The 13,788-nt window shown below is 38.8% G+C and overlaps 1 protein-coding gene across 1 annotated transcript; it reads left to right on the top strand.

Moving 5' to 3' along the window:
* The first annotated feature begins 8,470 nt into the window (after window positions 1–8,470).
* On the top strand, window positions 8,471–13,475 carry LOC125223904 (uncharacterized protein At2g29880-like). Its single transcript, XM_089061817.1, has 5 exons — window positions 8,471–8,556; window positions 11,523–11,642; window positions 12,000–12,068; window positions 12,152–12,512; window positions 12,593–13,475. The coding sequence occupies exons 1-5, from the start codon at window positions 8,471–8,473 to the stop codon at window positions 13,196–13,198; spliced, it is 1,242 nt and encodes a 413-aa protein (XP_088917943.1). The 3' UTR covers window positions 13,199–13,475.
* The last annotated feature ends 313 nt before the right edge of the window (window positions 13,476–13,788 follow it).

Raw genomic sequence — 13,788 nt, 5'->3', positions numbered from 1 at the left:
ACGCCTTTACACTTATATTAATGTATGGGCATTTGATAAGAAAATGGACGCAAAGAAGCAGAAGAAGGAGTTCTCTAGTGACGATCATCTAACGGTTGCCAAATTTTGCCTAAATGTGCTCTACTAGATCCTCCTGGAGTTGGGCGTGGGCAGTAGAATCACGTGTCCTTGCCCGAATAGACAACCTTTCTTGCAAAGACGGATGCACTCCCCTTCAAGGCGGACTACTTGCGGTTGAGCTTCCCGGGGTTTCAGGGTCGAACCAATTTCCCGCCTCAGGTCCTTCGTCGGCGACAATCATGCTGTGCAAGATTATGAACGTATACATGATGTCGACCATATTATCCATAAACCACGTATGAGCCGGGGCTTTGATAATGTTAAATCGAGCTTGGAGAACCCCGAACGCTCTCTCCACATCCTTGCGAGCAGCCTCTTGCTTCTGCGCAAAAAGAGACTGTTTTTAATTCGCAGGCCTGTTGAACGTCTTCACGAAGGTTGGCCACTTCGGATAGATGCCGTCGGCAAGATAGGACCCCATTTTATACTGGCGATTGTTAGCGATGAAGTTGATGGCCGACGCTTTACCATTCAGAACTTCGCTGAAGAGGTCGGAATTGTTGAGCACGTTGACGTCGTTGTTCGAGCCGGGGACTCCAAAATACGCATGTCAAATCCATACCCGGTAGTAGACGTCACCAAACCGAACCGGCCCGGAACCGTCACCGGCGGTTCGGAACCGTGAACCGGAACCGCGGTGGCGGTTCGGAACCGAATAGGAGTCGGCGGTTTAGGCGGGCCGATTCAGGTTCACGATAAAACAAGAACCGTAACCGCCGAAAACCGGCGGTTCCGGCAGCTTTTCAGGGTTTGGGGTATAGGGATGCAGGTGTAGGGCGCAGAAACCGCCGGTTTCTGTCAGAAACCGTTTACCAAACCGCCGGTTCCGACAGCTTTAGCCGGCGGTTCCGGCAGCTTTTCAGGCGTACAGGCTAGGGTTGCAGGCGTAGGTGTGCAGAATGGCAGCGAAACCGGCGGTTTTTGTTAGTGGAACCGGCGGTTTACCGCCCAAACCGCCGGTTTTCGGCGAGAAACCGGCGGTTAACCGGCCGATTCAAAAATTTAATTTAATTTAATTTTTTTTATTACTTCTGATTTTTTCTCCTATAAATACCCCCCTTCCCCTTCATTTCTACTCACCCCATTCTTGTGTTAACAAGGATTTCTCTTCTTAATCTCACAATTTCTCTCATCTCTATCTCCATTCTCTCTAATTTGCTCAAGTTGTTGTTCTTATAATTTACTTCAATTGTCTATCATAATATCATCTATTCATCCCTCACTACTATCATAATATCATACTCTCGTCTCTCTCTTTATTTTTCAATTTCCAAAATGTCTTCATCTCGTCGCGGGGCAAGGGAATTGCCCAAGACCAAGATGAAAGTGGTCGTCGGAAATCAAGGCGCCCTAGTCGTCGTGAGGTTATGGATGAGGTTTCCCGACAAACCGCTATGCGTTTGCAAGTAAGTTGTTGGAAATTAATTTTACAAATTCTATTTAAATTCACAACTATATATAATATATAAATATATTCTTGTTTTTGGTACTACACATTTATTTATATAGTTACACCGTTTCCATTTGTATATAATATTTGCAGGCCGAAGAAGATCATAGGGCTGCCATGGTACTTAGCCATATGGGTGCCGGTGGCGGCGAAGGTTACGAGTCTTATCACTCTTATGGGGACGTGCATTTATCATCTGACGACGACGATGGTAATGGTGGAACTGGAGATGGAGGATCGGAACAATATCCTCCGACGAGCGCCGGACTAGTTGGTGAAAATGATGAAGCGGTTCCTCCTCCTCAAACTCAAACCCGGCGAGGTAAAACTAAGAAGGCGTTGAAATCGGATATTTTTGTTAAACATTATAAAAAAGTCCCGGTACTAGATGGAACCACTCAACAAGAGACCGGTGAATTTGTGGCATATTGTAACTATTGCGATAAATTCTACCCATTTTCGGCCGGTGGGGGCTATGGTACTCTCCATCGTCATTTAAAGACAAAGCATCCAATCGAATATGGGACCGCTAAATCCCAAACCCAACTAAACTTCCCGACCGGTGCGTCTGAAACAACAGGTACGCCTCTTTTTAAATATGATCATAAAGTCGCTCAAGATGCCATGGTTAGATGGGCTGCAATGAAGCATTTGCCTTTCAATTTTTTTGATGACAAAAAATATGAAGTCACTATGCAAACCGCTTTTAATGTGGGTGCTAAAAGAATACCCGCAACTTCACACCAAAGATCTAACAACAGACAATTTTTTGATAAACAAAGAGAAGTAATACGTCTTTTGTCCACCCTGGGTCACAAAGTAAATATTGGCTCTGATGTGTGGACTGATTCTTTTAAAAGAAATTCTTATATGGGCATTACATGTCATTTTTTGGACAATAGTTGGACGCTGCACAAGCGTTTGATTGGTTTTAGACAATTTCCTACACCACACACCGCACCCGCAATTGCTGCTTTAATTATTCAAGTTTTGAATGAATATAAATTGTGCAATAAGGTTTTTTCTGTTGGTTTTGATAATGCAACCGCTAACACTGCAAGTATTGCCTACTTAATTGCGGCTTGTGCCCCGGTTATAAATGGTAAGTATTTTCATCAAAGATGCATTTGTCATATTTTAAATTTATGTGTACAAGATGCTCTATCTTTGTGGCAAAAGCATGTTGATCCTATTAGAACTGTCGTAAGCTTGATCCATTGGAAGATTCCTATTGGTAAGGCTTGGAAAAAGTATTGTCGTCAAAAGAAAATAAGGTACACAAATTTTTCTCTTGATGTGTCTACTAGATGGAACTCCACATATGATTGTTTGAACTCTACTTTGGAGCATATAGATTATTTGATTGATTTTTTTAGGACCAATCCCGTTGATGATTTATATCTAACGCATGCATGTTGGGAGCAAAGCATGAGTTTGTTTAAATTGTTCAAAGGTTTCAAAAATGCAACTGTTGAGTTATCCGGTGTTTATTATTGCACATCTGTTCGTGTTTTAGAGCATTGCATGTACACATCACTTGGTTTTAAGACGTCTATGAAAAATTCCGTCTCAAATCCCGAGTTGATGTGTGTTTTATATTATATGATTGACAAATGGCTTAAGTATTTCCGTGAGATTCCATCAGTGTTTTTGATTGCAAAGGTTTTGGATCCAAAATGGAAATTAGCCGGTACGTTGAAGATTTTAGAATTTTATTACACGAATTTTGGTTCTATTGATCTTCAACCACTTCGGTCTTTGCAAGACGACACCAATGAGAGCTACAATGTACGTTTGTCCGAAACATTCCAAATAAACCTCCCCAATCTCTCTGTCATCAAACATGCATTTGAGTTTGAGTTACGAGCTCTCTTTGTCGAATACGAAGCCAAGTACAACAGTACCCACCAAGTGAGACAACGACCCACCCCTCAACAACAACACAATTTTGGGTTCTTTCAAGTTGATGACCCCGACGCACAATCCCAATTGGCCGACCTATACGGTTACACCACCGGCGGCAGTTCGTCGGCGAGGACGGTAAGTGAGTTAGATTTATATTTTGACTCACGTTTTTCTTTGAATGAAGATGAAGGTCCCGTTCCCAACCAAATCGACGTCCTCGATTGGTGGGGAACACATGAGAAAGATTTTCCCATACTTGCATCAATGGCCAAGGAGATTTTTTCAATTCCGGCTTCCACTGTCGCCGTCAAGTCCGCTTTTAGTGTTGGAGGCAACGTCTTGGACGATAGAAGAAGTAGACTAACCGGCCAAAATATGGAAGCCACCATGTTACTTGATGATTGGTGTTCGGCTGACATTAGAGACCAAGAGCCAGATTGGAACAGTACCCAAGTACAAAATGACCAAGACTACTACCCCGACGAAGATGAACAACAACAAGAAGAATGAGTTGGAGGTCTACCGCCGTCCGTCGATAGCCGAATAGGTAAGTAAGGTAAGAGAACTACGTGGACTTTGATTCCTTAATGTAATCGGGCATTAAGGATACGTAGGCAACCCAACTTAAATTTTAAATTTAAGTTGGGCTCAAGTCCTTTTCCTTTATTTCTTTTTTTTTTTCAATTTGTTTCAACTTTAAAATATACAAATACAATTATTGTATTTGTATATACTCTAATCGGTGAAGAAGACTTCTCTATAAAACTAAATCCGGGAGACTTTTGACAATTCTACCATGATTGTTGATGGTTAAAATTAAACTCAACAATTAAGGTTGAATTGCTAAAGGTATCCTCAATTTAGTTATCTAGAAACATCTCCTTCGCCGACTAAGAGTATATATATATACTAGGGGGGTGATCAATTGCTAACTTTCTTAAGTTGCTAACTTGCTAACTCATCAACGCAGTGTATTAAAAATGTCAACACGATGACATTAAAATGTCAACACATAATTTTGTTGAACTTCAATATAATATGTTGATATTATGTGTTGACATTTTGATGTCACTGTGTTGACATTTTTAATACATTGTATTGATGAGTTAGCAGAGTTAGCAATTTTAATAGTTAGCAATATAACACACCCCTATATACTATCTATTTACATTTATAATTTATTGTTTTTTACTTCAAATTTTTTTATTTAAGTCTTTTGATTCTTTTGTAATTTCAATTTTCAACATTTGTATTTGTAATATCGACATTCACATATCGTTCAAATTTGTATGATTGTATGATTGTTTCAATAAAATTCCAATTGTTCCAACTCCAATGTCGATTGTCGACTTCTACTCCATTTGTCAATTGTCATTCTTGTTTTATTTATTTATTCGATAGTACAAGACTACGACTACAACTACAACTCTACAATTAGTACTATACCGGAATAAAATTTAAAAAAAAAATTGGTATTGAACCGGCGGTCCGAAACGGAACCGCCATGGAACCGACTCGGAACCGTCTGGAAACCGCCAGTTTTGAACCGGCTTGGAACCGTGACTGAACCGGAACCAGAACCGGAACCGCCTGACCCTAGGCAGGCCGGTTCAGGTTCATTATTTTGTTGAACCTGAACCGGCGGTTCGGAACTGGGAACCGGCGGTTCATGAACCGTGGTGACGTCTAGCCGGTAGTCGGCGACGGCCTCAAGTATAACGGTGGGGTGGGTTCCTTTGTGGCCGCTCGTGTATGACCCCCTCAACGCCACAGCGCAATTCCTCCATTGCCAATGCATGCAATCAACACTCCCGAGCATCCTGGGGAATCCGTGCACTTGTTTGTGAAGTTGGAGCAGAAACTGGCAATCTGCGGTGGTTGGCTTCTTAGAAATTTGTCGGTGAAGGCTGCCCGGACGCCTTCGCAGAATTTCATCAAACAAAGTCTCCTAGTGGATTCTCCGACGTGCAGGTATTCGTCGAACGAATCCGCCGTTTATCCGGTAGCAAGCTGACGGACGCTGCAGTACATTTCTGCAGCGTCGTGTGGCTAGGACGGCCAACAGCGTCGATCCCTTCTCTGAAGTACTCTTCTCGTGCCGCCAATGTATTCGCGATATGCAAAAATAGCGCGCGTGACATGCAGAAACGGCGACAGAAGTAGATATCTGCCCATACCGAGTTCCGACTGAAGTAATCACGTTCCAACCTCGCGGCGACTTCCAACCGGTTACAATGGATGTAAGTCTGGGGTCGCCTTTGAGGAGGCGCGGCGCCTTCCTCCTCCCTACGTCGATCTTCTTTAAGCGATTCTTCCATTATTCGACGCATTTGCTCAAATGGATCCATAATTGATTAAATTTGGGAGAAGAAAAAAATAAAGGAATGATTTTATAGAAGTGATTGGAGAGGAAAGAAAGAGAAATAAGAGAATAATAGATGTGTGTTTGTGTGTAAAATGGAGAATGAGAAGAGTATTTATAGAATAAAAAAAATAAAAATAAAATAAAAATTTTTAAAATATGACCGTTAAACGGTCACATTACCGTTTTTTATTTTTTTTATTTTTTGAAAAATTGTTTTTTTTAAAAAAAATGAATTATGACGTCATTATTACGACGCCCACTCGCGTGCCGGCGAGTGGGCGTCACACCGCGTGCGTGTCTCGCCAGCTCGAGGTCGGCCTCTTCGGAGCGCGTCGCCCGACGAGACGGCTCGTCTCTTCGGGACGAGATGCATGCCGCATCGCCGTCTCGATGCCAGCCCGTCCCTTCGAGACGTGATAGGGACCGCATCGAGACGCGATGCGGATGCCCTTAGGATTTTGTGGTTGCATATTATCACACGTCAACAAATTCACGTCATATTATTTTATTTAATAGTATTAATTAATATAATATAATATAATATAATATAAATATAATATTAAATTAAATAATTTTATTTGATGAAATACGATTTTTATTAAACTACTAGTATACCATTATGAAAAGTTTAATTGACATGAAATACCCCATTTTGAAATGCCACTCCTTTTTCTTTTTTATTTTGCCTATTTTTACAATTATTGTAGTACTTTTTTTTTTTCCGAAAACTAATTCTTTGAGTAGTTTTGGTGGGTTCTCTCTTATTCCAATATGTAGCCCCATTATCTATTTTACTTATTTATTTTATCCTTATCATTATCTATTTTATTTATTTATTTTAATCTGATCATAGTATTTTCCTTTATCTTCTTCATGTTGTGGAAGCGAGAGTTAGAAGCGTTTGATAAAATGCCTAACTGATCGAAACGTGTCCACCGTATGATTTGCATTTTGCTAGGTATTGTAGGAAAAGTGCGGTTTAGTTAGGAGATGTTCTTTCTAATTATTCTTATACAAAGTGGTGTTGGTGTTCATTTTTTCTGCCGATGAAGTAAATAATGTAGGAATATAGTTTGGTCATGTACAAGACCAAGCTTGAACTTATAGATAATTGTTGAATTAATAACTTGTGTGATTTTGTAGTCCATAAATTCAGTCAGTAACAAATTGAAATTAATACCAATAAAATATACAGAATGTGATTTTTCTTTTTATTGATAACAGTCCAAACTAAGAGAATAGGAAAATCATAAAGAGATCAAATTTTAAGAAACTTTATAACTTGTAATGCTCTTTTAGAAAGTAGAACACGAAGCCATATAAATTACTCCCAATTCCAAGTATGAAGTAATATGAACAAAGGGTTCAGATAAAGAAACTCAACGTAAGATTGGGAGTACTTCAAAGAAGTAGTGACGAGAGAGAGAGACTACACTTAACTTTGTAAAACCTAGAGAAAAGAGCAAAGAAAAAAACATTGATATAAGGAAAACAGAACAAAGGAAATTAATGTGTTTTCAAAATTCTCAAACAGAAACAGCTACCCCCTCCGTTCACCATTATAAGGCCACATTTAACCGGACCCGTGTTTTAAGAAATATACTCTATACTTAGAAAGTGTGTGAGAAAAGGTTGATGGAAGGTGGATCCTACTTTTATACTAATGTTGTATTCTTTTTCATTCATCTCATAAAAATAGACTCATTTTTTTTTCATCCATGCCATAGAAATAGTCCATATTTATTTATGAAAACTGTTTTTCCCCCTCATTTTCTTTATCATTTACGGTCCCAACCATTTGTTGCTATTAAAACTGGTTTTCCTCCTCACTTTCTTTATCATTTACAGTCCAAACCATATATGAAGCCTCTAATATGTTTCAATTATTTTATTACAGGGCATCCAATTTTATAATGCACAAATTCATAGGCCAAATCAAAGAATTCAAAGTAACAGAATCACCACAAAACAACAAGACAGCTTGAATGTGATATTGACGGGTTTTATTTTTGAGGAACATTGAAGTACATTAGTACGGAGTACTATTCTAGATTTTGGACGGAAATGGTTAAATTTAACGGTCAACGATTATTAATTGAATTTTGACTGGATTAAGTTAATAATTAAGTTAAAAATTACAAACCCGGAGCCGGTCCCCTCTCCTCCACCGCCGAAGCCGGTCCCATCTTCGCCGCCGCCATACGGTGTCAACCGCCAGCTCAATCTCCCTCCTCTTCCCTTCCCAATTTTTCCAGTCCATCTTCTTAAACCCTAAACCCTAATTATGATCTATGTGTGCATACCTGGTGCGTGTAGGTTCAAAATTCGATTCAATACGTGCCTGCAAAGTTGATAGAAGCTTGAATTTGAAGAACAAACTCGTACAAAATTCCAAATTGAGAAGAAAAGGAGATGAAAAGAGGGAGAATACCAAGGAACGTATCTAATTGAGAAGCAGAGGGTTCGGTGTGGGATTTGAGAAGCGATTCGGGGACCTTTTTTGTTCAAGTCATTGAGAATTTCGGAAAGGGGCTTGCTTATTCCGCGTCAGAGCCGAAATTGGAGTCTTGCCGCTGCGATTTGGAGGAAAAAGAGTAGAGTGGTTTTGAGGAGAAACGACGAGCTCGCAGATGAGAGCAGTAAGCTTGAGCAATTTTGGAGATGTAGATTCTGGCGGTGGAGGGGAGAGGACCGGCTCCGGCTCCGGTTCCGGCATGTAATTTTTAACTTAATTATTAATTTAATCCGGTCAAAATTCAATTAATATTCGTTGACCGTTAAATTTAATCATTTCCGTCCAATTCAGACTAACTGTGACCCATTTTTATTTGTGAGGGACCAAATAATTCTAAAGATAATATTCTGGACTAAAATCATAAAATCGTCATATGTTAAAGATCAAAAAGGGACTTTAGTCCTAAAGGCTTTATGGAAGCACTCTCTTAACCATGTTAAATTCGTATATAGCTTTGAAAATATACAGAGAAATTGCATGTGAGCAACCTACTAAATTATCCTTCATTCGTTTCTTGTTAATAGAGATATTTCTTTTTGACATAAAGTTTAAGAATAGTGTATTAAAAGAATGGTGAAAAAAGTAAGAAAGAATAAAGTAAAAGAGATGAAGAGAGAATAAAGTAAAAGAGAGAATTACTTTTAATTTTGTCAAAACTAGAAATGACTCTATTAATTTGGAACTTCTCAAAATAGAAAAATGACTCTATTAACATGGAACAGCGGAGTATTAATTTGAGATATTATTTGAAATAAAATTAGCAATATTAAAACGACCATTGCTAGTAAGTAGAAACGTTGATTCTTCAAAACGTTATTGTTTTAATACACATGAAACGACGTTTCTATACTCGGGGTTTTCTTCCTAGTTTGAATTTTATGGAATTTATGGATTTTGCTATATGGGACTTGCACCTGCATTTCACGACTTACCAGCGCGTGAGAGTCGGATTGCAGTTCACAACTCCCAAATCAAAATTCGAGCATTCAAAAGTTATAGAATTGATCATATATTAATTAAAAACTATTAGGGTCCGTTTGGTACACGAAATTGGAATTGAATTAGAATTGGAAATGAATTGGAAGGAATTGGAATTGGAATTTAATTCCAAATCCTTTGTTTGGCAAAATGAAAAATTGATATGGAATTGAATTTAAAAAATTGAATGTGAGTGTGTGTGTGTGCAGTGTGTGTGTGTGTGTGAATGTGTGTGTTGTGTATTGTGTGTGTGCACTGTGTGTGAATGTGTGCTATGTGTTGTGTGCGTGTGTGTGTTTGAGGATGTATGTAGTGGGTGTAAGAATGTGTGTGGTATGTGTGTGCGTGTGTGTGCTCGTGTGTTTGAATCGTGTTGTGTGTGTGTGTGTGTGCGCGCGTGTTTGAATCGTGTTGTGTGTGTGTGAATGTGTGTGAATGTGTATGATGTGTGTGTTTTTGTTGTGTGTGTGAATGTGTGTGCTATGTGTGTGTGTGTGTTGTGTGTGTGCAGTGTGTGTGGGGTTGCTGTGTGTGTGTGGTGTGTGTGTGGTGTGTGTGTATATGTTTGCTGTGTGTGTGTATGAGGATGTGTGTGAACGTGTGGTGTGTGCGTGTGTGTGTTTGCTGTGTGTGTGTGTGTGTTTGCTGTGTGTGTGAATGTGTGTGTTGTGTGTGTGTGTAGTGTGTGTGTGTACGCACTGTGTGTGTGTGCAGTGTGTGTGTGTGTGTGTGAGGATGTGTGTAGTGTGTGTGTGTGTGAACGTGTGGTGTGTGCGTGTGTGATTGTGTGTGTGCAATGTGTGTGCTGTTTGTGTGTGTTTGTTGTGTGTGTGTGTGAATGTGTGTGCATTTTTGCTTAGTGTGTGTGCTTGTTGTGTGTGTGTGTGTTTTTGCTGTGTGTGTGCAGTGTGTGTGTGAGAGGATGTGTGTAGTGTGTGTCTGTGTGTGTGATTGTGTGTGTGCAATGTGTGTAATAATTATGCATTGTGTGTGTAATTTAATAAATATTTGGAATTCTACTACTTTTGATATAAAATTCAAATTGTGGAATTGGAAGATTTGGAATTGTAATTCAATTCTAAATTCAAAAATTTTTATGATACCAAATACTAGATTTGGAATTGAAGGCTTCAATTCCAATTCCACACCTCCAATTCCGTCTACCAAACGCAGCCTTAGTATAATTTATGTAGTCATTTTTCTTTAGAAAATAACACCCTCTGTTTCTTGAAATTGTGATGGAATTCTTGAATCAATTAATTTATTATTTGGGATTTTTACATCTTTTAAGTTAAACCCAACAACCAGGAGTATTATTTATATCAAAACAGATATTCACTACTCCCTCCATCCTACAAAAGATGTCACACTTGTGGGACGACATAGGATTTTAGGAGGTTTTGTTTTGTGTGTTAAATGGAGAGAGAAAATATAATTTTTATATTCACGTGATAGAGAATTTTTTCCAGAAAAGGAAATGTGACATCTTTTGTGGGATAAACTAAAAAGGAAAGTGTGACATCTTTTGTGGGACGGGGGAGTATTTGAGAAAACATACTGTACAAGATTTTTTTTTTTTAAAAGAGAAAGTCAACTACCGTCAAAATTTAAATTGTGTTAATATTACTCCAAGCGTCCTTAATTATTCGTCACCAATTGACCCGACACAGATTTTAAGAAATATACTAATAGAAAGTGGGTTGAAAAAAGTCAGTGGCATGTGGGTATTAATTTTATATAAAGTATTAGCTTTATAATAAAATGTGAGTGGAAATTAGTTAGTGGAGTAATAGTAAAAGTGAAAGACAACAAATTTTTAGGAACGGACAAAAGTGGAAATAAGTGACCAATTTTTAGGGACGAGGTGAGTAATAAATTTTGAATGGTGTAATTATTATTTTTATTATTATTATTATTGTGTGCTTTTATTGAAGTGATTTCTTAGGGTGCGTTTGGTATCGATCTTGGGTTTATCATGGAATAGTGCAAACATAGGTTAATAGATAAAAAATTGCACATGACAACTATTTGAACGGGTGTTTGGTATATCTTACATTTTTTAATAATCTGGTGTTTGGTACACGTAGTCAGGATCCCCTTTTTCGAAAATGACTAAGTTATCCTTAGGGTTTGGTGATATTTCCATCTATACCCTCATTGTGAACAAAACCCCAATTTATCTCTCTCAGCGCCGCAGTCGAACTTTCTCAAATTTACAATTGCAGAAGAAAATGCAATCCAGCCAAGAGTGGTGACCATCTCCTTTGGATTATCTCTCCCGTTGAAGCTCGGTCTCAAGAATTTACCAGGTTGTCCGATTGAACCCACTCTTACTTTGTCACTTTTCTTCTTATATTTGCTACAACTCATGTGTGGTTCTACCATGACTTTATTCGAACATACACGGCGCTAAGTTTCATTCATGATCTAGTATTTGAGTTCTTCTGTCCATTAATTTTTCATTATTCCCTTTTGTAGTGATATCAATATAAATTTGTCTTTACGGTCCCAGAATATATATTTTGATTTCATCTCTAGTTTATACCCAATGTGAACTTATTGACATGTTTCTTACATCAACCTATAGCTGCGAGTTGATTAAGGTGCTGCTCCGATTTTATTTTTTTTTGTTTTGTTGTTGTTATGTTTGCCTGTATGAATGCCAGCTACACACAAGGCCATGTCTCATTTTCGTCGAACAATGCCCAATGGAAGTTTGAGCCAGGGCAATCCGAGTAAGTTGCGACATACAAACTATGCCTTTTCATTTTACTGGGACATGTGGTGAACCTTCAACTTATGCATAACTTTTGTGTAGGACTGTAGGTGCAGTCCAGTATCGGAGGCCTCGCTTACGGAGGGTAGACAGATCACGCCGGAGCTGGTCGGATAGGGAAGAGCTTGCGCTTATAGCAGCGATGAAGGAGTTAGTTGCGACTGGTTGGAAAGCAGACAATGGCTTTAGAGGTGGCTATCTGAACAAAGTGGAGGAATACCTACTCCATGATTTTCCTACCACCGATTTGAGGGCCCAGCCTCATATTCAGTCTAAGATAACAGCTTGGAAGAAGAGCTACAATGCCCTCTGTATTATTCTCAAACGTAGTGGGGTCGGGTTTAATGTCCACAATGACTTCAAGATTGACTGCAGTGATGAGCAGTGGGATCATATCATTAATGTCAGTTTGGATTTCTTCCTAATTTTTTTGTAATTACATGATGCATAGTTCATAGTGATGCTTACTACTCTTGTTCACAGGGAGATAGTAGTTTCAAAGGCATGAGGACTAAAGCATGGCCCCTTTTGGAGGATTGGAGGTTGATATTTGGAAAGGACAGGGCTTGTGGTGAACCTGCTGAGAATATGGAGGAGGCTAGGAGATCGCGTAGAGTATCAGAGACTGATGATGCTAGTCGTGGCTACAACAGTGACTATAATGCCACATTTGATGAGAACTCTCCCGAGATGCCAATTGGTTACAATGAAGCAACTGACCATGGTGAGGACAGCACAACACAGAGTGCATCTATCCCAACCTCCAATCCCAAACGAGCTGCTCGAAAGCGGAAAAATTCAGACGACAGTGATGGACTACTTCAGCTGCTCGAGAAACTCCATACTGAGACAAACTCTCGTCTAGATAATTTGTCTAACAGGATTGGCTACGAGATTGACATTGGTAAATCAAGGCAGGCAGTGTTTGAGCAGCTCAGTGGCATTTCTGGGCTCTCCGATCGGGATAGGTATGATTTGTGCGACATAATTGGCAAAGAAAATACTAGGTTGGAGATCTTCATGGGTATACCACCAGAAAAGAAGGCAGGATATGTGTACCGCGTTCTTGAGAAGGAGAATGCGATGTGAAATCCATTCAGCTGGAAATGGATTGAGTAGCATGGGATTTTTGTGCAGGGACCTAACATTAGACTAATTAATATATTTGTTTTTGTGGGCATTTTGTGTAGGAATGGACATCTAAGGCTGATATGGTTTTTTTTGGCTTTGTTGTGAATTTATCCGACATCAAACTCTATCACTTTATGTCAGTTAGTTATATGTTAGCTAAGGTTCCTGCAGTTATGTTATGTCAAAACAATATTGGTTTTGTACACCATTATCAAAGCCTTCATTTTGATTATTATTTTGTTGTTTCTGTTACCATATTGTAAAGATTATCATGGAACAATGTTTTCATTTGATGATTTTCTTTTGATGATTTTCTTTACTGGGAACCACATACAGATTTTCAAAATAAAAGGAACTCTTAAACTCATTTCCTTGCTAATAGTTTTTCAGTGAAACATCTTTTCTTTAATTAGTAAAAGCCATTTGTCTAAAACATCTTTTTTTTAGTTGACAAGATTCTAATTACAATAGCAAAAGCCATCATTTTTACGGTCCTTTTTGTTGATTACTTTAGCATAGGAGTACCTTGTAATATTACTTACAAATGT

The sequence above is a fragment of the Salvia hispanica genome, chromosome 1, assembly GCF_029641045.1.
Source record: "Salvia hispanica isolate PSC_SH4W2 chromosome 1, Shi_PSC_v1, whole genome shotgun sequence".
NCBI lineage: Eukaryota > Viridiplantae > Streptophyta > Magnoliopsida > Lamiales > Lamiaceae > Salvia > Salvia hispanica.
The sequence above is the reverse complement of the archived record's forward strand: the minus strand, read 5'-3'. Positions and strand labels throughout refer to the sequence as shown.